Raw genomic sequence first — 25080 nt, forward strand, 5'->3', positions numbered from 1 at the left:
CGGGCTCCGTTAGCATCCGGTCAGACGTTAGCCTGCCTCCATTAAAAGCATTGTAAATGAACAGACGTTTAAGAATCAGCGAATCCACGCCGGACTAGGATGGGGGTCCAACGGTTTTTGTCGTTGACTTTTTCCTGGACAGGTTGGAGACAGCATCGTCCACAAAGCCAGAGAGACGCTGGAGAGAGCCATCAAGCTGGTGAATGACACCAGGAAGTGGGGGGCGCGGGTTGTGTACGGAGACACTGATAGGTAAGCAGTTAGCACGCCACGCCCACAAGGACTGATCCAGAGTCAGCCTGCGTTCGCTCTGCAGCAGCTCTGGGTCGTCCCCGTTAGCAGCCCCCCCCCCCCCCCCCCGTTAGCTTCGTACTCCAGATCTTCTCATGTTTTACAGTTTTGACCCGACGCTCAGAAGATCAGAATCAAAACAGGAAGTGCAGCAACGCTCCGGATTGGATAAGAGTGATGCTCCAGACTGCAGGCGGTCCCCTGCTGTCTCTTTAAATTCAACGAGGGAGGGGGGGGGGGGGGCGGCGGCGTCTGGCTTCGTATTTGTCAGAAGTAAACTAGTTCTCAGCGGCTCATACTTGTTCCTACGTCCAGGTGTCATTTACACCTACAGGGGGCGCGTTCAGGTGTAGCGATGCACCAAATCCAGAATGGTACTGCTCTAAAAGCGTCGTCTCGGTAACGCTTCCACGTTGCCGCGGGGATGGACAAGCTGCTGGTTGGAGCTCAGGGAGACGACGCTTTCCTGACTCGGCTGGAGACGCCTTCAGTCTCCGTTACGTCCTGAGGGAGTAGCGATGACAGGCAGCCCGTGGTGGATGGAGAGTTCAAACTGTGTGTGTGTGTGTGTGTGTGTGTGTGTGTGTGTGTGTGTGTGCGTGCGCGTGTCAGTATGTTTGTGTTGTTGAAGGGCGCCACCAAAGAGCAGGCCTTCAAAATCGGCAACGAGATTGCCGAGGCTGTCACGGCAACCAACCCCAAACCAGTCAAGCTCAAGTTTGAAAAGGTAGCGTGCACACTCACACGCACGCACACACACGCACGCACACACACACACACGCACACACACACACACGCACGCACACACGCACACACACTCACACGCACGCACACACACACGCACACACAGCCTATGCATCTCGTCTAAGGCCGGTGTTCGTCGCGTCTCCTCCAGGTCTACCTGCCCTGCGTGCTGCAGACGAAGAAGCGCTACGTCGGCTACATGTACGAGAGCCTCGAGCAGAAGGAGCCCGTGTTCGACGCCAAAGGCATCGAGACGGTCCGCCGAGACGGCTGTCCTGCTGTTTCTAAGGTAACGGGACAACCCCGCTCCTGCCCCCCCCCCCCGGTTACACGTGTCCGTTAGCAACAACTGTTCCCTGTCCCGCGTCGTGTCCTCAGATCCTGCAGCGCTCCATCAAGCTGCTGTTTGAGACGCGGGACATCAGCCAGGTGAAGCGGTACGTCCAGCACCAGTGCGTGAAGGTTCTGGACGGCCGGGCCAGCATGCAGGACCTGACCTTCGCTAAGGAGTACCGGGGCAGCGGCTCGTACCGCCCCGGGGCGTGTGTGCCGGCCCTGGAGCTCACCAGGTGTGTGTGTGTGTGTGCGCGCGCGCTCGTTGTCTGGCTGCTCTAGCCTGCATTGACGGTCCCCGAGCCTGTTGCTAGGCAACCCATCTCTTTCACAGATTTCCGAGGCTCGTGAATGCGAGTGCTTTGATGTCTTGCTGTTTGTGCTCTTCCTCGCCTCAGACGCATGATGTCGTACGACCGCCGCCTCGAGCCCCGCGTGGGCGAGCGGGTTCCCTACGTGGTCGTGTACGGGATGCCCGGCGTGCCCCTCATCCAGCTGGTGCGTCGGCCCCGGGAGGCGCTGCAGGACGCCAGCCTCCGCCTCAACGCCACCTACTACATCACCAAGCAGATCCTGCCGCCGCTGGCGCGCATGTTCCAGCTGATCGGCGTGGACGTGTTCGGCTGGTACCAGGAGCTGCCGAGGGTGAGCGAATGGGCCGGATTCTAACTCGCAACCTCTGTGAGTGGCTCTGAGTGAGCGTGTCGTGCTTCCGGTCGCTCCCCTCGCTGTGAGCGGAACTGAAACGCCTCATTTCGGGATGAATGAATGAGACTGTGGGGGGGGGTGGGGGGGTGGGGGGAGACTCTGAAAGGGAACGCACGCCACCTGCTGGTAGAGCTGGGAAGGACCGGCGCCACGTTTCAGAGAGGAGTTTCGTGTCCCTGATGAAGCTTTGTCTTCGTCTTCTGCAGATCCAGAAGGCGTCCTGCTCGTCTTCCGTGGGTGGCGAGGAGGCGGCGAGGAAAGGAACCATCTCCCAGTACTTCACCACGCTCCACTGCCCCGCCTGCGACGAGCTGACCCAGCTGGGGGTGTGCTCGCGGTGCCGGGCCGACCCCCAGCGCGTCGCCGTGACGCTCTACCAGGACGTCAGGCAGTGGGAGCGGAGACAGGATGAGCTGCTGAAGGTGGGGTGGAGTGGGAGGGGCTTTAAAATACTGTGTTTTTATTGGTTCTGAATGTTGTGCACGAGAGAACCTGGTTGTCCTCCCGGCCGTCCACAGGACCCGTCTTTGTAGAAGCGTTGCTGGTTTGGCTGGAGGTTTGCGATTGAATGTGTAACCATGACGATTAGTGATCCCGCCTCCGAGGCTGTAGGTTTGCTTTTAACCTCCGCGTTTTTATTCCTGTCCAGATCTGTCGGAACTGCAGCGGCTGTGCCGAGCGGCAGGTCCCCTGCGTGTCCCTGGATTGTCCCGTCCTCTACAAGCTGTCCCGGGTCAACAGGCAGCTCTCTAGGGCCCCCTACCTCCGACAGCTGCTGGAACAGTTCTGATTGGCTGGGCTGCTCTGACTTGGTGCTAACCGCTCCCAGCGTTTCACTGAGACGGTGCTTTGATGGAATCCCGCTGGGCTTTCGTTGTCTGTTATTTAAAGCCCCCCCCCCCCGGGGCTCGGTTGGTCCCGGTCCAGGAGGACCGTAGCAGTCACCGGTTTCTAAACTAGCCCGCGCCCGGACGCGTTTCTATTGGCTGCAGCCTGGTTGTAAATAGTTCCCGTATCCTCAGTCTATATTCCTCGTTAACCTTTGAACCCTGCAGCTCCAGCTCGTCTCCATTTTAATCCTGATTGTATTAAAGCTCATTTTGACGTTTCATTTAAAAAAAGAAAATATCTGGGACTGTTGCAATACTGTGTTTCTATTGGTTCTGAATGTCGTGCACATGATTGTGTGTGTTTGTGCACGAGAACCTGGTCGTCCTCCCCGCCGTCCGCAGGACCCGTCTTTGTAGAAGCGTCGCTGTCTGGCTGGAGGTTTGATATAATAAAAATGTCTCGTGGAAGATTCAGCTAAAAGTCATTGACGAGAGACGCCGGCGTAAAAATCAAGTCTTTACTAAAGTGCAACAGAAATTATTCACACACACACGCACACACTAGTGCAGAATTAACCACCAGGAGGGCGGCTCCTCCACGGCTCACGTCCCGAGACAAGGCACTGAATGCTCGTGGAGCTCGACCTTCGACCTTACCGGAGTAGGAGTCGGGGGGGGGGGGGGGGGGGGGGGGCAGGCAAGGCTCCACTTGATTGTAGCAGTTTAAAATCTGATCCTCGTTCAGGAAGCCTCGAAAAGCGTTGGAGGGTTTGGAGCTGGACAGGAAGTCATCAGGACTACTTCCAGGTTCCAGACAAGAGCAGGTCTCCATGGCAACGGGTCACCAGTCACAGGGAGACGTCAGTCTCTCTTCTCTCGCGTTGAGAGCGGTAGCTTGCGTCGGGGGGAGTCGCCGCCTCCAGGCTCCGCCCCCTTGCTGGGTGAACTGATGAGACTTGCCGAATCATCCATTTCAATGACCTCAAAGTCCGTGTCGTTCCACGGATCGGCGTCGTCCTCTTCCTCCTCCTCTTCCTCATTGGCTCCCGAGTCCAGCAGCGCCTGCCGATACTCGCCGTCACCTGCATCGGCTCGCCCCCGGGGGCGGGGCTTCCCGCTCTGGTTGCCGGCGGCCGTTGCCAGTTTGTACATAACCGCGAAGACGACGGAGGTGAAGGTGGCGGTGGCGAGCGCCAGGTACATGAGGAGGGGGCGGTCCGGGAACCTCCCCAGCAGGAAGCCCACAACGGCAGGCAGCACCATCTCACCCAGCGCCGCCCCCACCACGAACGCCGCCGCCGTGCGCGCCGTCACCGCCGTGTACTGCTCCACCCACGAGATGCCGCTGGGGAAGGTGGTTGCCATGGACGCGCCGTACAGCCCGGTGAAGACCCACAGGGCGGCGGTCTCCGTGCTGAAGAGGCAGAGGAGCAGCGACGACACGGCCGACGCCAGCAGGCTGAAGAAGATCATGGTGCCCGGGTACAGGCAGGCGGCGAAGACGATGGCGAGGCCCCGGCACGCGGCGAAGGTCGCCCAGAACAGCGAGTTCAGCCCGGCGGCCTGCGGCGCCGACATGCCGGCGTAATCCTTAGCGAAGGTGAAGATGAAGGAGCCGTACGCCACCTCGGCGCCGACGTAGCCGAAGAAGAAGAAGCAGCAGAGGACGACCAGCGCCGCGTGGTGATTGGCCACCAGGGGGGGCTTCTCCGGCGCTCGGTTGGACCGATCGCTCGCCGCACCGCCGCGAGAGAAGAGGACGAAGAAGAGGAAGGAGCTGAGGAACACGAAACCGCCGATCACAATGTAGGCCCACATGAAGCCGTGGCCGCTCGCGTTGGCGCCGGGGACGCTGGCGAGCGGCGTCGTGGCAACCGGAGGGGTGGCGTTGGTGGGGGCGGCGCCAGCGCTGCCACCGCCAACGGGCCCGAACAGCAGCTTGGCGATGATGGGCGACACGAAGGCCCCCGCCGCGAAGCTGAAGTGCAGCGCCTGCATGTGAGGCCCCGCCTCCTCGGCCCACGTGTTCAGGATGAGGACGTTACCGCCTGCGGGGAGGACAGGACAAAAGCGTCATCGCCACGGCGACCTGAGAGGCTGGACGTTCATTTCGGGTTCCTGTTGCGTACAATCGAGTAAGAAGTGTCCCCCCTGCAGCGGGTCTGCCCCCCCCCCCCCCCCACACACACACACGTTTGTAAATAAAGGTTTAGTTGCCGTTTACTTTACCCGTGTCCAACACGCCCATGGACATCCCGATGCTGGACATGAGTCCCGTGAGGAGCAGCGCCTGCGTGCAGAACGGGATGGCACACGTCCCGAAGGCGGTGATGAGGAGAGACAAACCTGGAAGACAGGTGGGAGGAGTCACAGGCGGATCACCTGCAGCAACAGGTAGCACTAGCCCCAGCTCACCGAGCAGCAGGTGGGGGTTCACGCAGTCAAACAGGGCGCCCCCCAGCAGGGAGCCGCAGATGTAGCCCCCAGAGCGGCCGATGAAGACGTAAGAAATGTTGCTGATGTTCTTCCTCACGTTCAGAGCCAGGTCCTCGAAGGTCGGGCCCAGAACAGCGATGCTCATCCCCTGGATGGACAGGACACCATCGGTGAGGGACAGACCCGCTGCAGGGGGGGGGACAGACCCTTCACCCAGCCGCTATGAGGGACAGACCCCCTCACCCAGCCGCTATGAGGGACAGACCCGCTGCAGGGGGACACAGACCCCCTCACCCAGCCGCTATGAGGGACAGACCCGCTGCATGGGGGGGGGGGACAGACCCCTCACCCAGCCGCTATGAGGGACAGACCCCCTCACCCAGCCGCTATGAGGGACAGACCCGCTGCAGGGGGACACAGACCCCTCACCCAGCCGCTATGAGGGACAGACCCGCTGCAGGGGGGGGGGGGGGACAGACCCCCTCACCCAGCCGCTATGAGGGACAGACCCGCTGCAGGGGGGGACACAGACCCCCTCACCCAGCCGCTATGAGGGACAGACCCCTTGGAAGACAAGCGTACACTTATGCTAGCTGAGACAGGTTAGCTAGGCAACCTAGCTAGCCATTAGCTTGTAACGAGCGACATGGCGCTCCAGGTAGAGAGGAGGCCCGCGGAGGACATTTACCAAGCCGAGGAAGGACACGCAGAGCGCCAGGGTGACCGTCCAGCGCCGGCACGCTCCCGGTCCCGGTCCCCCCCGCCCACCGCCGGCTACCTCCACCCGCTCGTCGCCGCCCGCCTGCACCGTCCTCCTGACGGCTTTCAGCGCACTCTTCAGCCCGCCCCGCGACTCCTTCCTCTGGTCGAACAGGGTGTCTTCCTCCTGGTCCTCCTGGTCCTCCTGGTCCTCCTGGTCCTCCATCCTCGCGAAACGAACGTGCTTCTTTTTGAGGACGGCGTCTCGCGCGGCAGGTGAAGCCATACCTGTCAGCGCGTAATTGCTCCCGCTGGCGGTGACGTCACGCCGTCAGGTGACACCGACCGACGGCTGAGGCCGCTTCCTGGTTCGAGCTTCCTGTAGGATCAAAGAGAACAGGTGAACTTCCGGCTGGTTGTCGTAAACAAAGATCGTCTATAGTGGAAGAAGCTGTGCATGAAATCAAACTAGAAAAGAACTAGAGAGCACAGGCCTCCCCCAAGCAGCTCGTTCCCCTCCTCGCTGGATCTGCACCGTCCACACGGTGATCCGGATCAGCACCAGAAGGTTCTAGATTGTTCTTGGTATCTTTATACACCAACCATGAAAAGTTAAAGTGAATCAGAGTTGAATCCATAAATGGGTTTCATTGTTAAAGGTCTCATATTCTGCTCCTTCTCCACAAGTTAATGCAGAACCAAAAGACTGATATGAAAGATCTGTGACAGTCTTTGGTCCAAACATCAAACAGATGCTGCAGGACCGGGTCATGAAATTCAAACCACTAATGCTGTGTCAGCCACACGGGCTCTTTGAGACGCTCCTTTCCGTTTCCAATCCCGTCTTTTATTGACCGCTACAGGCTGCTTTAAATCCAACAAATCCTCCTCACTGTGCCTGAAAGTCTCTCAATGCAGTTCTATAAATGACCTGCTGGGGGCAGCAGCACGCCTTTGCCTCCTCGAGCGTCAAGGTAATTCCACCAGAAGAAGAGCACGTAATCCGATTGGCTGCTGCAAGTAAGAAGGGCGGGTCAGAAGCCGTGACAGCGGAACTCGTCACCGCTCCGACCGGAGGAACTGCGAGTGTTCCGCAGAAAAGTTGAGTATAAACCGAACCTGAACCGTTTCGTGTTTAGTCTGACGTCATCGCAGTGCTTAGTTCACCCTCCTGCGTCTCATCACATCGATTTAGAGTTAAAGTTCATAAATATAACGTTAGCTAGCTTCACGATGCTAACGCGTCACTGTCGCAGCTAATCACGCAGCCAGTGATCAATGGGTGTGTGTGTGTGTGTGTGTGTGTGTGTGTGTGTGTGTGTGTGTGGCTTCAGCGTAACGCTGAGCATGATAATGATTCATTACTTAGTTAATTACTTAATGCAGCTTTAAATACTTTACAGATAAATAACATGCACTGAGTGTAAACAAAGAGAACCTGGAAGAGGAATCTGATAATAGCTGTGGAACTAAAGTATAGGATACTATTTCAGCATGCATAAAAATAATCTGCCACAGAGGGGCGCTGCATGAGGCCAGTGATGTTCAACAGAGTGCAGTTAGGGTTAAAAACAAAGGGGGGCGTTACAAACAGACATTTATTTTAATATGTACAAGAAACAACTCTGTAATTCACTCTGACGGAATCGCAGAAGTCTTTCCAGTATTTGTCTGCTCGTCAATATAATTTCCAGATCGCTAATTGAATGTAATATCTTATTAATAGATAATGAAAGTAGACGCAGCAGAGAGCTCAGCCTCCCCGATTGGTCGCTCCGGCGATGGCGGCTCCGAGGAACGCGACCCTGAGATGTTAGTGGCGGGCTTTACGACGCGTTCTCACGCCGCGGCGCCTTATTCTGCGTCGTCTCTTCGGCCGCGGGGAGCGAAGTTATCATCTTACAAGAAGAGCTTCCAAATCGACAATCTGGTATCTGATCCCGCGCTGACTCGCTCTCCGTGTCTCCATAGCAACATGAGTTTCCGCGAGATCAGCGAGAACGTGAGGCTGGCCCGTGAATACGCCCTCCTGGGAAACTACATCTCGGCCAGCGTTCTCTACCAAGGCGTGCTGGAACAGATCAGGACGTATCCGTACGCCGTGCGGGACGGCGGCTTCCAGCAGCGATGGCAGCAGGTGAACGCAGGCAACGCATCGATCGATCCCCGAATCGGGTTTGAGAGAGTCCGTCCAGCCGTTGTTTGTCTTCCTCTCAGCTGTGGCAGGAGATCAATGAAGAGAATCGGAAGGTCCAGAACATCGTGTCCACTCTGGAGAACTGTCAGCTGGACGGCGGGCCCGCTAACGCCGCTAACCACGACGGCTGTGACGTGGAGCTGAGGTACTTCAGTGTGTTCTCGCCTTCCTGTCCTCAGCCCAGCTTTTAGGATCCGATGGCTGCCCTCTCTACCTGCTTCGCCATTCACCTGTGCTGTACGCAGACGCGCTGCTGGTCTAACCCTGACCCCCGCCTCCCCGCCTCCCCGCTGGAGTCAGGTGGTTGAGATTAGCCAGCCTGAGCCCCTGTTGGTCCGGATCGGACCTCCAGAAAGGGGACGGCCTCGCTGCTTGATTAACACACGGTGGAGGACGTGTATCTCATACTGTAGCGTCTCACAGGGCGCGTGTGGACCATTGATGATAACAGTCCAACCCGAGACACACTTAAGACCCGCCCCCTCATAATGAATATGAGAGCAGAGAGCTTTTACTTATTTATTGATATTTCATTATATTTATATATTTATTTCCACATATGTGTATAATTTTTGAATCTTGTTTTATATTTTTGTATTTATATGAACAGTTTTTTTATTTATTTATGTATACGGTATCTGTTTTTTATCTCTTTATTTGTAATTGTGGTAGTTTTGATCCTCCACAGTGAAGCACAGTTTCATTTTCTGTTACTATCAAAGCAAAATTAAGATCGTAACTAGTCCTGCATGAATGAAACCACAAACGGATCGGGGTCATTCGGTCGGTGAAAAAGGGGGCGTGGCTTCTGATGGTCCTGTCCTTCTTTCACAGACAATCCCCTCTTGCCGCGAGACGATCGGCTCACGCCTGCAAAGACAGCAAACCTCCGAACAACCGGCTGAGTGTGTCGGCGAGGGCTCAGCAGAGACACTCGCCTCGCGGGGCCCACGGGGACAGAAGCAAACCCCCCAAGGGCAAAGACAGGAAGGAGGCTGCCGGCAGAGCCAAGGAGGACAAGGTCAGCAACTTCTCGTCCTTGAGTCAACATGGCCTTTCTTTATCTGGAGTTGCTCGCGGGGGGGCTGTCCCCTTTGGGGGGGGGGGTTACCTGGGAGAGTTCAGAGCCCACACTCGTGCAGAATGTTTTGGGTCTGCCTTCCAGAACAAAGCAGAAGCGCAGGAGAAGGAAGTGAAGAAGTTTGACGGGACGGGATACGACAAAGACCTTGTGGACGCTTTGGAGAGAGACATTATATCTCAGAATCCGAACGTCAAATGGTCAGTGTCTGCCACACGGAGGGGGGGGGTCATTATTATTATCATATATTATTTCTGTTTTTTAAACAATGACCGAAAGAGTTAAAATCCACCCTTAAATACGCAGTCGTTGGTTCTTTGAATGACCTGCAGCCCTCGTCTCTGACCACTCTGTTTCCATAGGAACGACATCGCAGACTTGGAAGATGCAAAGAAGCTCCTGAAGGAAGCCGTGGTGTTGCCAATGTGGATGCCGGCGTTTTTCAAAGGCATCCGGAGGCCGTGGAAGGTGCTGCTGAAAGGCTGTCAGGGTTTCGTGCGCTTGGGTTCGTGTCACTGATGCCGACGCTTCCAAACCGTTTGTAACCGCAGGGAGTCCTGATGGTTGGTCCTCCGGGGACAGGGAAAACACTTCTGGCCAAAGCGGTGGCCACCGAGTGCAGAACCACGTTCTTCAACGTCTCCTCGTCTACGCTCACCTCCAAGTACCGAGGGGAGTCGGAGAAACTCGTTCGGCTTCTCTTTGAGATGGTGAGCGCCGTCGGTCGGGGATCCCAGGGATCCCAGGGATCCCAGGGATCCCAGGGATCCCAGATGTTTGGGTTCGAGACCAAAGTCTACAGACGAGCAGCGTGTTCCATTCGTTCTCTTTATCAACGGTGAAAATGGGAGGATCACTTTCACCGAGGTGGTACACGCTGAGGCGGTTTAAACCAGGACACACATCTTGGTCTCAGAGTTCCACTGCACAATGTCCGAAGCGGAGTCTGTGGGGGGGGGGGGGGGTTTGTACACTCAGCTGTGTCGGAGGGTGATGGGCAGTAAATTAGAGCATCGTTTTCCTGGGAGCCGCCGGTTTGACCCCCCCCGACCCCTTCGTGTGCGACTCCAGGCCCGTTTCTACGCTCCGGCCACCATCTTTATCGATGAGATTGACTCCATGTGCAGCCGCAGAGGGACCTCAGAGGAGCACGAGGCCAGCCGGCGGGTCAAGGCAGAGCTCCTGGTGCAGATGGACGGTAGAGTGTTTCACAGATAATGAGCTCGTGTGTTTTTGAACATCAAGCAAAAGCCCCGACTGAAGGGAGAACCTTCTCCCTCCGTCGGCGCAGGCGTTGGTGGAGCGTCGGAAAGCGACGACCCTTCCAAGATGGTGATGGTGCTGGCCGCCACTAACTTCCCGTGGGACATCGACGAGGCTCTCAGGAGGCGGCTGGAGAAAAGGATCTACATCCCGTTGCCTTCAAGTACGGTCAGAGTGACCTTAAGGGTTCTACCTTCAGAAAGACTCCCTCCAGTTAGCAGCGCTAGGCTGGGTTGGAAGGGACTGACCTTCCCTGGGGGGGGGGGGGGGAAGCCGGTATTCCTGCTGGGCTACGTCCTGCTTTCAGGTTATTGTGGCTCGTCCCTTGGAAACGGTTCCAGCTGGGGTGTGGCGTCCCATGGACCGCTCCCCGGCCGACTGGGGGGGGCTAGCATAAATGCACCCTGACCCTACAGGCCGGTTGCAGGTGGCGGTAAACCCGACAATCGTTAACAGGCTGGTTAGTAGGAGCACAGCCGCTCCGACTCGACTTCCTTTGAAGTTATTGCTCTCTAATGAGACGGTTGCATGCCCCCCCCCCCCCCCCCTAATCACGCCGGCTCAGAGAGAGTTCTGGTCCTGCTCTACGTTGCTCGCTTTATATTCTCGTTCGCAGCCGAAGGGCGAGTTGAGCTGCTCAGGATTAACCTGAAGGAGCTGGAGCTCGCCAGCGACGTGGACCTGGACAAGATCGCGGAGCAGCTGGAAGGTTACTCCGGAGCCGACATCACCAACGTGTGCAGGTCGGCTGCCCCCGCCTCTCCCCACATTCACCGGTAACTAGCCGCTTAACTATTTAGCCCTGCACTCAAATCCCTTTGGTGTGTGTGTGTGTGTGTGTGTGTTGGGATGTTGCAGGGATGCCTCCCTGATGGCAATGAGGCGAAGAATCGAGGGTCTGACGCCAGAGGAGATCCGAAACATTTCCCGGGACGAGATGCACATGCCCACCACGATGGATGACTTTGAATCGGCGTTGAGGAAAGTTTCTAAATCTGTGTCTGCGGCCGACCTGGAAAAGTATGAGAAGTGGATCGAAGAGTTTGGATCTTGCTGAATGTGGAACTCTTGCTGGCTGGCTGTGTGTGTGTGTGTGTGTGTGTGTGTGTGTGTGTGTGTGTGTGTGTGAGGATGGCTCACACACACACACACACACACACACACGAGGAAGTTCACTACCCTGCGTACATATGTAATGTAAATTTGCACTTCTAGACTACACAGATTTTTAATGTTACGCTCAAGTCTTAATCCAAAGAGCGCTTTCACAGGTTCAAAGGACCTGCGCTCGTCAATCGGGTTCGTCTTCAGCTGCAGCTTTTAGGAGCGAGGACGCTCCAGCTCACTGTCAGCCGAACGCCGCTGCGTTTCTTAATGCACTTGATGTCGTTCTTTCACCTTCTGACGACACAAACGATATATTTCTATAAATAAAGTTGTTGCTAAAGGACAAACAGTAACTTGCGTGTTTAATATGGGAAAGGAAGAGTTTTACTGAAACTCTGAGCTTTGGTTGAACTTCTGTTGGACCAGAGACGCTGAGGACACGCGTTTCTGGTCCTGGTGGACTGGATGGACGCTGAGATGTTGGGGAATGATGGAGCTGTAAAGCCCAGAACATTAAACGACGGACTGAAAGTTCACATCCGTTGAAAATGGAGACTTTATTGGTCCTTTGGTTGTCTGGTTTGGGGTTTCCCATGTTGGGAAGCGATCAAAGTCGTCCTTTCTCACATCATGGGGCGTCTCCGGGGGAGTTTTCTTCCAGGGGGGGGGGAGGGGTCGGTGGTTCTTCTGGAAAGGACTGGTCTGCCACAATTCTTGCCCTTTCCCGCGCCAACAGAAGCCTGAAACCCTCGCAGGGGGCGGGGCTTCGGCCCGGGCTGCAGTTTCTCCAGGTCTTGATCGCTGCCACTGTAACGGCGTGCCACCAAATGTAGATGTAGCGTCTTCGGGATCTGAAGCTGCACGGTGCAGGCGGCACATAAGGAGGGTCGGCGCCTCCCACGAACCTGGTGCCTGGGAACCATCATGCAGGTTACGTTGTCTTCCTGGTTTACGCTTAAATCCAGACACCCTGTTCCCGTTGTCTTCAGTTCTTACCATAACCGTTTCAGAATTGGCAACGTTCTTCCTCAAAATCCACCTGCGTCCCATTCCGTAGTCATGGCAATCTTGTTGCATCACTTGAAAGCCCTCCAGGGAGCAAATTACTGCCCCCTGTTGGATTATCTGTGCACTGCATGTACCTAATTGTATACAACACATGAGTACTTGTCACACTATTCATGTGGAAGGATCTAAAACTCAGGGCACCACAATAGGTCTGTTTTAAAAATACTAGTTTCCTACCCTGTTAAATCATTGGACAGAGATTAATATTAACTATTAATAACATTGAGCCAAAAAGTAGCTCTCAGCTTCAAACATGTTGGTGACCCCCGATTTAGAACGTGTGTTTTTAGTGTTCCATTTGTCACATGGGAAAACAGGAAGTACAAGGAGAAAACGCGTTAACCTGAAGACGTGTCACAAAAAAAATAATGTGAAAGTGTAATTCAACGACCAGGTGGAATCTGCATGAAGTGCGAGTCTGGATAACGCTGCGTGTTCTCTCCTCCAGACCATAATGCTCCTCTGCCAGAGCAAACGTACGCAGTGCTGTGTACACAGTTTCAGATGACAGAACCACAACAGACAAAAGCCCGTCACAGAAAGCTTTAATGAGCAAGACTTCAGCCCCAAACACAGTTCAGCCGTAATCGATACAATACGTGCACGGAGCAGTAAAACTCATCCGCTGCCTCTTAAACAATAACCTTTTGTTTCATTCGGCAAACATCGGTCGCCTCACAGCCGGATGTTTGATCTCTTTGATGTTTGATTAGACTTGAAGGCCGTTTCGAGTGCGGTTTGAGCCGGTTTCTTTTGTCATCATGCATCCTCCTAGCGTTAACGCTCATCTTTTGGATCGAACAGCAAACTGCATTCACTGTTTATTTACATTTGCTGTCACAGTCCATCATGCATCCTGCGGAACAGCTGCTCGCGGTGGTGCTGGTGTGACGGGGCGTTGGCATGAGGAGTCTTAACGGCTGAAACATAGACCAGTAATCACCTTGGTCCCTCCCAGTGAAACATTCAGTTCCAGTCTCGGCCTTATGAGAAAGCTACAGAAGAAAAAAGGTTCTAGTCCCCTCGAGTGCAGGTGACGTCACAATAAATAGATTTTGCAGTAATGACATCGTGATTTACTTCCGTACGAGTCTTAAACATGTGCATAGACAATCTGGGCTCACGAACACGCTTCGTTGTTAATAGCAAACCACACACAAATCAATCAAAGAACAAAAGTTAGACGGAAACCTGATCGTCTTCATTTCTTAAACCTACTTCAATGCAAATGTTTCACAATTCTCAAGCTGCATTTCAAAGCGGTTCTGAAACGTTTGATCATCAGTGATCTTTTTCAGCTTTCATGTTTCCTCTCTTTGAGACAGACTTCTTTTTGCATCTTCATTTTCTTCCAGGTTCCTTTGAAGAAACTATTTTTCCAATTCATTTGGTCGACGTTCTTCCATTTCTCACATGAAGTCTGTGTTTCAGAATTTGTTAACTGTACAAAATAAATAGCTATCTCCATTTCGTCCGGTCCTTATGCTAACGAGCTAAACGACAGCTGGCTGAGGCGAGATGCGTTTCATCGACCTTTTGACCTCTGCAGTCTCAGCTTCTATCTTCTGAGGTTTTCTCACGGTATTCATGGTCAAAAACAAACGTTGAAACTGAAAAAACACCTCAACATAGACCTATGTTATTCTCTAAGCCCAGTTGCTATGGCAACCTTTAGATGTGAGGATAGTTAAAGTATTTAATTTGATAACATACTGAAACTGACTTGACAATTTAAAATAAAGTTACTTGTGATACAAACGGTTGGATTGTTAGTCCTGAGAAGCTGATTGGCTGGACGCCGGTGAACCCCCCCCCCACCCCCCGGGGAATAGGAATCACTCGGTTTCTAGTGGTTCACAAATCTGAAAATAGGTCGACAGCAAAACCAGGCCACGCTGGAAACAAGCAATAACCAAGATTGATGAACAAATAGGAGCGACGTGAGAAGAACAGGCTGACGGGTCTGCCCTCGCTCAAGGCTGCTTCTCCTCCCCCACCGCCTCCACCTCGATGTCCTCCAGCAGCGTGTGCTTCTCCTCCGGCAGGGTGCCGGGGCTCGCGTGAAAAACGCTCCTGGAATAAAAGGCCGGACGGTTTAGCATGTTGGAGACAATCAGGGGAAGGACATGAATAAACAAGCACTCTGTGGAGCGTCCAGCTCCTTTACAAACTCACTTGTGTTCACAAGAGGGGAAGAAAATGTCCAGGACCTTGACGATGACCGCCGATCCGGCGACGCCGATCACCACCACCCACATGACCAGCAGGAAGAGAGGCAGCGACTCGGTGCTGAAGCGCCGCAGACGCTCCCGGGCTTCATCCACCCAGCGACACACGGCCTGATGGGAGGAGGGATACGGAGCAATGAACAGGCCACAATACACACAATACACACAATACACACACTACACTACACACGGCCTGATGGGAGGAGGGATACGGAGCAATGAACAGGCCACAATACACACTACACACACACTACACACACAATACACACACTACACACACTACACTACACACGGCCTGATGGGAGGAGGGATACGCAGCAATGAACAGGCCACAATACACACAATACACACAATACACACACTACACTACACACGGCCTGATGGGAGGAGGGATACGCAGCAATGAACAGGCCACAATACACACAATACACACACAATACACACAATACACACACTACACTACACACGGCCTGATGGGAGGAGGGATACGCAGCAATGAACAGGCCACAATACACACTACACACACAATACACACAATACACACAATACACACACTACACTACACACGGCCTGATGGGAGGAGGGATACGCAGCAATGAACAGGCCACTACACGCAATACACACACAATACACACACAATACACACTACACACACAATACACACACAATACACACAATACACACTACACACACAATACACACACAATACTACACACGGCCTGATGGGAGGAGGGATACACAGCAATGAACAGGCCACAATACACAATACACACACTACACACACAATACACACACAATACACACACAATACACACAATACACACACTACACGCCACGGCTGGGTCAAAGGAAGAACACAAACCAGAATGACACAACTTCTGATCATAAAGCTCAACATTTTAGAACCTTTTCATTTTGAACGTTTGTTTTTACATAAATTATGGATCTTTTCTGAGAGATAAGGGAACACGCTTAAAACATTTCATGGTGCGCTCCGCGCGGTCTGACACCAACATCAGACACACTTATAGTCGGCCCTCGGAGACGACTGGGAACGTCTGCATCAATATATGTATTGATTTGAGAATGATTCCAATTTTCAAACATCAGCCACAACTAGGAGGGATTTTAGTCGACTTAGACAAAGCGCTTTCAATCTGGAACACCAAAACATTAGCCTGGATCCTGGGAGTCCTTAAACTGCCCCCCCCATAACGAACGCCACCTGCTGGTTGAACGCAGCTCAGGACTGCTCAGTGTCATGAACGGGATTTCACACTTAGCTTACAGAATATGATGAAACAAGTTCATTGGGCGGAGTTTGCATCTGGATCTGATCCGGCTGGCTCGGCTCGCCGTCGTCAAATTCATAGTCGTGTCTGACATCACGGAGGAGGTCAGGGTCCATGCGCAGGGGCGTCTCTGGGAGCTCGCCAGGGGCCGCGATCTCCTCCTGGGTGGTCTCCGTGTGCTTCAGGGGGTACTGGCTGGTGGTCTGGGACATCAGCTCTTCTTCATCTCACGGGAGAAACAAGAATTCACCTCTTGATTGTGCCGTTTAACAGTATCTGCAAAATAGAGTCATCAATAGAAATTACCTTTTCGAGGATTTGGAGGATCCGTGACAACGACGTCGTTCTCCCGGGGAACCCTGGAGAGGGCGCTGCGTCCGATCGGGTAGATGTCGGTGAACTGAGACAGCTTTTGGAAGTCTGGGCTCATCAGTATTTTCACCTCACACATGTCAGGCTGCTGAACCTGAATAACAGAAACATTTATAGACGGGCTTTTTCACAGACAGACTTATAAATAAGGGCTGGGGGATTTCTGTGAGTATATTTTCTCCAGTTATGATGATCGAGGCTTTTTAAAAGTACAGTAAACGTATACAGTATATGTATGAAATGTACACGCTGATTTAATTAACCCGACTAAATGAATATTGGCAGTAAAAAAACTCGAGCGACCAGAAACATTTCAGACCTCTTTGCCCTCCATCTCTATGACTTCACTGAAGACCCGCAGATCCACCAACTCCTCCGAGTCGCTGTAGAACCGGTTCTGGCTCACCATCACCCGGGCGACAACCGACACCAGGTCTCCCGAGTCAAAGTCGCCGCTTCCGTTGATACCGTCTACAAAGAGACGCAGCGTTGTTTTCAGAGTTGCCATTCTGTCAGTCAGAAGTGTGATTTCTATCCCACATCCTGTCCTCACTAATCATTATTTACACAGCAACGGGGTCATGTTAACACCAAGGCAGGCATTCCTCATGTAACATGAACATTTTCTCTTTCTCAAATCAGGGAATTGACTACATTTGAGAGTTTAAATCATAAACACTTTAAACATAGCACCCACAGGAAGGGAGGAAACTCACAGAGGAGAGCCTGACAGTTGAGCCTGGTCACCCCGGACAACCCCACCGGGATGTCATTGATCAGCACCTGCTCTTCTCCCACTGATACGTTTAAATTGATCTGGGAGAAGAAATGAGAGCGTTAAGCACCAGCTGACCGACACCGAGTAAATACGCTCAGCCGTACCTGCAAGTTGTTGGGATCCTGCAGGTGTGCATCAGCCAGAGTCCCCGCTGTGACGTTAATCAGGATGTTTTCCTATTGAGATTTAATTGGAATTATTTCATTATATATATTTTACGTAAACACCGTCTCTGCACATGTCTGGAACTCAATAATAGGAAGACGGCTAGCAAGCTAACGCTGGGCTAGCATCATTAGATAACAAAGTGTTGTCCTCGTTCCGCGCTTCGGGTCTTACCGTATTCAGCTGCCGGGGCGGCGTCTCGGTACACGTTACCGACACAAAGAGACAGCACAAAACACTGACTGCTAATCCGGCTGTCCCCATCTTGAGTTGGTTAGCGTCACCAGCAGAAAGACAGCGGGGACACAAACATTGCGAGCGACACATTTTCTGCGCATGCGCATAGAATTTCATCGCAAACACTCCTCTCGCGAGATGTCTGTGTATGTTCTCGGTAAATCGCGAAGAATCAACTCAACTGGACTTGATCTCTCGCGAGATGTCTGTGTATGGTCTCGGTCTTGATCTCTCGCGAGATCAAGGACGTCGTCATGGCGGTGCTCCTTGAAACGACGCTCGGCGATATCGTAATTGACTTGTTCATAGAAGAACGGCCTAAAAGTAAGAGACTAAACCCGTTTAAACAACAAGACAGTGAATTGTTTAAACTAGTTAGTGGTTGAGTTAGCTCCTGGCTGGCTGGGTTACGGAATAAATGGGTGCTAGCTTAAACAGTTAGCTTGCTCGGGTCCTTTTCCTTTGTTAATTAACAATAACAAACCACTGAATCGTCTGACCGAGGACCAGCGGTGTTTTAGTTTTACTTTCATAAAGCTAACCGTAGATTAAGTCTTGCGGAGCCACAACAGTCGGGCTTGCGTTAACATTCGTGCTCTTCTCTTTTGCAGCTTGCCTGAACTTTTTAAAATTATGCAAGATAAAGTACTACAACTACTGCCTCATCCACAATGTTCAGGTAAAGCACGAACTTCACCGTCATGTTCTCACATGAGCAGACTCTACCTGGAGGGCCTGAGAATGACGTCACAGACCAACCGCATAAAGCTTATTCCTGTCAATTCAGACCGCTGTATGGACTAAAGTTGATTGACATTACTTTTTGAGGTTATGCGTTACTCACTGTGTAATAACAATATAAAGATAGTGGGCCTCATCTTTCCAATAAACATTTAGTGAAATCAGAATATTAACACAGACATTTCTTTGGGATTATTATGATTATTATTATCCAAGGGGCAGCGACGGCTCCTCCCTGTCGTAAAGCTAAACAAAGACGTTGGGAATCAAACCCATATTTGAACAAGCAGGTTCTGGTTAAGACCCATCTGGGCAGGGAACGCTAAACTGTCTTTTATTAAAGTGCTCCTTTCCGTTTCAGAGAGACTTCATAGTGCAGACTGGAGATCCCACCGGAACTGGCCGTGGCGGCGAATCCGTCTACAGGTCAGCCATCTTTGTCACCTCTCTTGCATTTTGACACTTTAAATTAAGCTACGGTGACAAATCTTCTCATGTTTCGGGCAATTAGCAAACTCTATGGGGACCAAGCCCGCTTTTTTGATACGGAGAAAGTGCCACGCATCAAGCACAGGAAGATGGGGACGGTGTCCATGGTGAACAACGGGAGCAATCAGCATGGCTCTCAGGTGAATACTCCGTGTACACGCAGGAATACGAGCCCGATGTCGCACCGATGTGTAATCCTTTCATCCTCAGTTCCTGATTACCACCGGTGAGAACTTGGACTACCTGGACGCGGTCCATACCGTTTTTGGGGAAGTGACAGAAGGCATGGATGTTTTGACTAAAATAAACGAGACTTTTGTGGACAAGGACTTTGTCCCCTTTCAGGATGTCAGGTAAACGGAGACAGAGCTGCTTTGTTGTTTCTGTCAGACGCCGGTTTTTACGGTAAATCCCACGTCGCTGCAGGATAAACCACACGGTCGTCCTGGACGACCCTTTGGATGACCCGCCCGACTTGCCGGTTCCTGATCGGTCGCCTGAACCCACCAAAGAGCAGCTCGATGTGAGTGCGAGGCCTCGCTTCAGTCCAGCGCTGGTCGTTCTCGCGTGTTAAACCGAAAGCGTCTGACAAAGAAATATGAACATGAACTGTTCACGTTTTAAAATGGGGCAAACGGTGAAAGACACACAATCAGCCTCATGGCAGGGTGGGGAAAGATCAAAGGCTGTTTTAAGCTTATGTATCTTTTGAAGGGGCAACTTATTTTATTGTTGTTAGTTTTTTAGTTTATTGTGGTGTTATTTTAAACATGGTTTTGATAAAGGGAAATAATTGGTTGTTCCTTTTACAGACCTGTTTTTGTTTTTTAATAGCTGAGCGATCAATATTTCTTATTTGATTATCTTTATTACTTTTTCCAAGGAGGTTATCTTGTTGACAGCGTTTGTCTGTCTGGTAGCAGGATTACGGAAAAAAGGATTCACTTTAACGTTTCATGGTTGGTGTATAGAGATACCAAGAACAATGTAGAACCTTCTGGTGCTGATCCAGATCACCATGTGGACGGTGCAGATCCAGCTAGGAGGGGAACGAGCTGCTTGGGGGAGGTCTGTGCTCTCTGAGTGCTTTCCTAGTTAAATAATGTAATTTATTTAAGCTTTTGCTACCCTGCCAGTGAGTTATAAACGAGTTTTGGAGTGAATATGGATGAACCGGATTGTTAAATACGTTATTGTTACATTGAGACAAAGTGTCTGTTTCTGCCTCCGGTCTGCAGAGCGGCCGAATCGGAGCAGATGAGGCGATCGATGACGCGGATGGAAAAGGAGCTGAGGAGGTGGAGGAGAGGCTGAATGAGAAGGAAGCCAAGACGCGGGCCATCCTGCTGGAGATGGTGAGATGAACTCTCCGCTCGGTGTCTTCTCCTGAAGGTCCCCAGAGGTCAGAAGGTCCTCGGTGTTTCTACATGCTTCACTCGCTCCTCCAGGTGGGGGATCTCCCCGACGCAGACATGAAGCCTCCGGAGGATGTTTTGTTTGTCTGCAAACTGAACCCGGTGACCACAGACGAGGACCTGGAAATTATATTTTCTCGTTTTGGGACCATAAAAAGGTGACGACGCACTTTCTTCCTGATCTCAGTTTGTATTCTGTGTGTATTAGGGATGAATTGTGTCCGTAGACGATCGCATTATGTGCTTTGTTGTGCTTTGTTGTGCTTTGTTGTGCTTTGTTGGTGTGATTAAAAGGTTCTTGCGTTATTTTCTGTGTAGCTGTGAGATCATCAGAGACTGGAAGTCTGGAGATTCCCTCTGTTATGCGTTTATTGAGTTTGAGAAGGTGAGCATCTTAACCAGCCATGAATTCTAATATTGTGTACGCAGGTACTACACCTGGTACTACACCTGATTATTTGGACTGTGTGGACCTTACTCATTTTATTTCTTATTCATTATTTGAAGTATTAATCTCAGCACCGCGTGTTAAACACAGACGAGGACATGAATGTTTTAGCCTAGCTTACACGTAGCAAAACTAGCAAAGCATTAGCTCTGTGTTCCAGCTAGCTCTCTGTTGTCATGGCAACCAGATCTGTGCTTTCTGCAGAAAATGTGGAGAAGTTAATCTTTCTAGCTAAAACCTTTAAGCGTGAATCGTTCGTAGTAGTAATAGTAGTACTCGTAGTAGTACTAGTTACATTTGTCATATTCAGGCTGTTGCTGCTAAGTGTTCAAAGTTTACAGTTTTAACTTATTAAGATTTTTTTAATTGTTACAATACAATAGTTTAAAAATCTCTGGAAGTCGAGGGGGTGAACTCCATTACCTCTTATGAAGCTAATAAAGGTCTTTTTACGATGGTTTCCATTTAATTTCTTTGCAAATGATTTAAAGTGTCGTCTAAATGTTACTTCAGTCATATTATATATATATATATATATATATATATATATATATTATTACACTGACAGTTGGATGACGGCACGATAACAAAATCATCAGGATTAATTCTTTCAATTGTTCTACAGTCTTTAGTAAAAAGTGTATCTTTATTGATTTTTCATTTATTTATTCTGTTATTGGCTCTTTTGTTTGTTCTGCTGATGAAGCTTTAATGGGCTGCAGGAGCCGTTTTTATAGAGATGTGGACGCTCCATAAATAGTCTGTTTACCGGCTTGTAGCGTTCGGTGCAGTGGAATTCACTCGCGGCTGCTTCAGGGGAACTTCCCTGTGACTGAATTATTTATGCGTGCACGTGCACTGCTATTTGTGTTGGAGATCCTGGAATCCTTTGTTAGCCAGATAACTCAAAACTTTCTGGATGGATCTTTCAGGAAATGTTGGGAATTGGTTATAACTTTGATATTTATGTTGATTTGCATTTTAAATATTTAGCCTAATCTCTACGCCGGATTCCATTCCTGCAGCAACGCTCTGCATTTCTCTGGGCTTGGGAGACGCTACCTCTGAGCGACTCCTCAGTCGTGTACCTCAGTATCTATCTAGTGTATATATACACACAGATACATATACTGTATATTATACACATGCATGTACATATATACAAACATGCATGTCTTCTAACCGTCCAAATATTTCCCGATCACAATCTTCTTGTACATTTTATGCAAAACATTCACAAAAGTAAATGTTTCCACGGTTTAAATTAACCCCTGATTTTTTTACATTAGTTTTTACTTTTGGTTTCTCCAAACACGGTGCTCGTCTCCGGTCATAAATACTGTCCCTCTTCGTGAGCCTTTCTTATTCTCAGCACAAACTCATGTCGGGAAGTTCTACAGCTAATTATTATTGTTATTAACGAAGGAAAAAATCTCCACAATTGTTTCTGCAGAACTCGACATTTACTTCTGTGACCGTTCTTCCATTTCATCTTTGTTGTCTCCCCAGCAAGAAGATTGTGAAAAAGCTTATTTCAAAATGGACAATGTGCTCATCGATGATCGTCGCATTCACGTGGACTTCAGCCAGTCAGTAGCAAAGATCAAGTGGAAAGGGAAAGGTAGATTAATATAGTTACACGTTTGGAGTATTTCTACATGTTGTTGCCCCACCTGACTCGCTGTGTCATGAGCCCTGTTTGTTTTCCAGGTGGAAAGTACACTAAAGAGGACTTCAAGGCCTATGAGAAGGATGTGGAGAACCGATCCAAGCTGGCTCTCAAGGATCAAATGAAACCTGCACGAGAGTATCCTGTCTGCTGCGTCTACCCGAGTTCATTGTTTGGGTCGGATTAGCAAACTCATCTTTCTAAAGTTGCTGGAGATTTCCATAACTTCCCCCCAAAGTGCCAAGTATGGCCTGCTAATGGAGGAGGAAGAGGAAGAGGAGGCTGCTAGTCATCAGCGCTCTGAGAAGAAACGCAAGGACAAGAAGCAGCATCATCATCGTCATTCAGATGATGAGGACGGCAGGAAGTCCAAGAAGCACAAGGTACTCTTTCGTGTCGGGCCGTGTTTCCTCTGCGTGCTGACTGATACTGATATCTGGTGATCAATATTTAAAGCCAACAGCAAAGCAAAGTTTAAGGAGTTTATAACGATATTATGCCATAACCATGGGAAATACTTGGGTATGAAGTTACGTTCTGTTAGTAGCAGGAGGTTCGGGGGCTCCGGCCCCAAGCCCGGATAAATGCAGAGAGTTCCGTCAGGAGAAAGATGTGGCAAATATTAAAAAATGCAAATCAGCATAAATAAAGAGTACCGGAACGCTCGGGCCCGGGTTAACAACGTTAACAACGCTAACCCGCGGGACGCTGTTACCCTGACCGGGTCCAAGAGAAAGGATGAACCAATACAGCGTGGTCCAGTTTCACCGCAGGAGCCGCCTTCGGGGCTCCACTCCGGATTGAACCTCCACATTTACTCCTGAAGCCATTCCTGAGGTGATGTAGAGCTGCACGACAGCGGAGGCTGGAAAACGGAGCAAAGTTTCTGGACGCGTAGTTATAATTACCGGCACCCTGCGACCCGGCGGCTCAGTGGAAGTCATTTCTTTCTTTTCTTAAGGAAAGAGGTGATGGTTCACCTCCAGGTTTGACCGCAATGGAGACGCGTCTTCAACGCTTCGCTTCGTCTCACTCTTGTGCATCTTGTCTGGCTTTTTCAGGACAGTGAGGATAGTCGGCGTGACCCGAAAACGGGACGCCAGCGCTCCCGATCCCGCTCCAGAGACGGGGAGCACAAACACAAGTCACGGGTCAAACGTGAGAAAGAGGGCCGCAATAAAGGTCCCAGCCACAAGGAGAGGAGCCACAGCAGCCACTCCAAGAAGTCCACGGATAAAGACGGGAGCAGATACAAATGAGGGACGTCCCCTCAACGTCTGTGAGCTTCACGGGAGTGGAGCAGCGAAGTCATGAACTGTGTTCATCTAAACGTTCACCCACCAGACTGCCGACTCGTAAAAGAAGCAGCTCTTTGGCATGTATTTGAGGAGTGTTTTGGTATTAAACGTTTTAGAGTGACGGTTGTGAATTCCTCTGTTACGGATGCGCTGCACCCTGCCCGGGTTCGAGGGAGGTGCTGCTATTGCTGCTACTGATCTACCAGCTGGGGCGTTTTATGTTCCTAAAGTGTTAGCATGAATCCTGAAGAGCAAAGAAGAATCGGCTGGACTTGTTCGGGTTTGATCGAAGCGTTTCACGTCTCGTCCAAGAGGCTTCTTCAGGTCAGGGGTCGGCAGCCTAAGATACCGCGAGGGTTAAAAAATATTGTATTTAAGGCAGTAACTAAAACACACTGCTAGGTGGCGCTGTGGCATCGTTCTGCTGGGCAGAGCATTTTGCGTTGTTTGTCCTTCGTAGGATGCCGTCGGCCGGCGGTCCCCAACGACCGTCGCTGCATTGCGTGCGGCTGATGGATGGCGTCTTCATCCTCCTCCTGTTAGCGTGAACGATTGTTGGGTGGAATGCGTTTCCACGACGATGGGAAGTCGCTGGCGGCCATCGTGTGGCGCCGTTGACGTCTGTGAAGTCGGCATCAGAGGTTGATGGACTGAGCGTCCCCCGAGGCGGTCCTCTTACTCCAGTCATCCGTATGTTAATATTTCTGCCGTAAAAAAAAAACACGCCTCAGTCCAGATTCCTACCGGCTACGTTCCCGTTTGTTCACATCTCACTTTAGCGTTTATTCATTTAACTTTCCATTTGAAGCTGTAAGCTAGAAAAAGAAAATGTCCTTCCTTCCATCGAAAAGCTCCCGAAGCAGGTTTAGAAAAGTTTCATGGAACAATGTTTTTGTCCGAGACACTGATTTAAAGCTGAAACTGAAGCGCTGAAGACGAATGTTCCGCTCTGACGGAGGCCAAAGCCGTTAAAGTTTCAGTGTGAAGCGGAAACGAACAGGAAGTTCTGAAAAATGCAGATGATGCCACGAACAGAATGTGAATGTCAGGTTTTGTTACATGAAGTCTGGACTTTGCGTTTTAAATTCCTTTTTTAACTTTAACATGTTGAGTCACTGAACCACATCAGTGTAAACGGCCTTAGAAGTGAAACCAGACAGTAATAGATTACATGGAATGTAATCACTTCAG

General features: G+C 51.0%; 5 protein-coding genes across 5 annotated transcripts in view; 3 read left to right on the forward strand and 2 right to left on the reverse strand.

The window, feature by feature from the left end:
* rev3l (REV3 like, DNA directed polymerase zeta catalytic subunit) overlaps positions 1-3368 on the forward strand; it is a 41504-nt gene extending 38136 nt beyond the window's left edge. The window contains exons 26-32 of the mRNA XM_068753488.1: positions 143-252; positions 904-1018; positions 1187-1324; positions 1414-1604; positions 1767-2013; positions 2283-2498; positions 2726-3368. Coding sequence (XP_068609589.1) covers positions 143-252; positions 904-1018; positions 1187-1324; positions 1414-1604; positions 1767-2013; positions 2283-2498; positions 2726-2866 — 1158 coding nt within the window. The 3' untranslated portion in view covers positions 2867-3368. The remainder of the gene's footprint in view (positions 1-142; positions 253-903; positions 1019-1186; positions 1325-1413; positions 1605-1766; positions 2014-2282; positions 2499-2725) is intronic.
* Positions 3369-3623: 255 nt separating this feature from the next.
* mfsd4b (major facilitator superfamily domain containing 4B) lies at positions 3624-6417 on the reverse strand. The gene is made up of 4 exons (XM_068753978.1): positions 6031-6417; positions 5322-5490; positions 5136-5252; positions 3624-4954 (listed from the first exon to the last, which is right to left on the reverse strand). The coding sequence occupies exons 1-4, from the start codon at positions 6325-6327 to the stop codon at positions 3768-3770; spliced, it is 1770 nt and encodes a 589-aa protein (XP_068610079.1). The 5' UTR covers positions 6328-6417; the 3' UTR covers positions 3624-3767.
* Positions 6418-8016: 1599 nt separating this feature from the next.
* On the forward strand, positions 8017-12027 carry katna1 (katanin p60 (ATPase containing) subunit A 1). The gene is made up of 10 exons (XM_068753761.1): positions 8017-8178; positions 8259-8383; positions 9073-9259; positions 9404-9519; positions 9682-9787; positions 9871-10029; positions 10391-10517; positions 10611-10745; positions 11199-11325; positions 11441-12027. The coding sequence occupies exons 1-10, from the start codon at positions 8017-8019 to the stop codon at positions 11637-11639; spliced, it is 1443 nt and encodes a 480-aa protein (XP_068609862.1). The 3' UTR covers positions 11640-12027.
* A 1264-nt stretch (positions 12028-13291) lies between these two features.
* Positions 13292-17856, reverse strand: ginm1 (glycoprotein integral membrane 1). Its single transcript, XM_068753803.1, has 8 exons — positions 17767-17856; positions 17532-17603; positions 17366-17465; positions 16969-17123; positions 16584-16743; positions 16274-16503; positions 14933-15096; positions 13292-14830 (listed from the first exon to the last, which is right to left on the reverse strand). The coding sequence occupies exons 1-8, from the start codon at positions 17854-17856 to the stop codon at positions 14731-14733; spliced, it is 1071 nt and encodes a 356-aa protein (XP_068609904.1). The 3' UTR covers positions 13292-14730.
* Positions 17857-18072: 216 nt separating this feature from the next.
* ppil4 (peptidylprolyl isomerase (cyclophilin)-like 4) lies at positions 18073-24010 on the forward strand. Its single transcript, XM_068753673.1, has 13 exons — positions 18073-18153; positions 18441-18508; positions 18932-18996; positions 19082-19199; positions 19270-19412; positions 19486-19582; positions 20298-20414; positions 20508-20632; positions 20793-20859; positions 22432-22543; positions 22633-22729; positions 22830-22974; positions 23653-24010. Exons 1-13 carry the CDS (start codon positions 18084-18086, stop codon positions 23848-23850), a joined length of 1422 nt encoding a protein of 473 aa, XP_068609774.1. The 5' UTR covers positions 18073-18083; the 3' UTR covers positions 23851-24010.
* Positions 24011-25080: the final 1070 nt, after the last annotated feature.

The sequence above is a fragment of the Brachionichthys hirsutus genome, chromosome 20 (assembly GCF_040956055.1).
Source record: "Brachionichthys hirsutus isolate HB-005 chromosome 20, CSIRO-AGI_Bhir_v1, whole genome shotgun sequence".
Classification (NCBI taxonomy): Eukaryota; Metazoa; Chordata; class Actinopteri; order Lophiiformes; family Brachionichthyidae; genus Brachionichthys; species Brachionichthys hirsutus.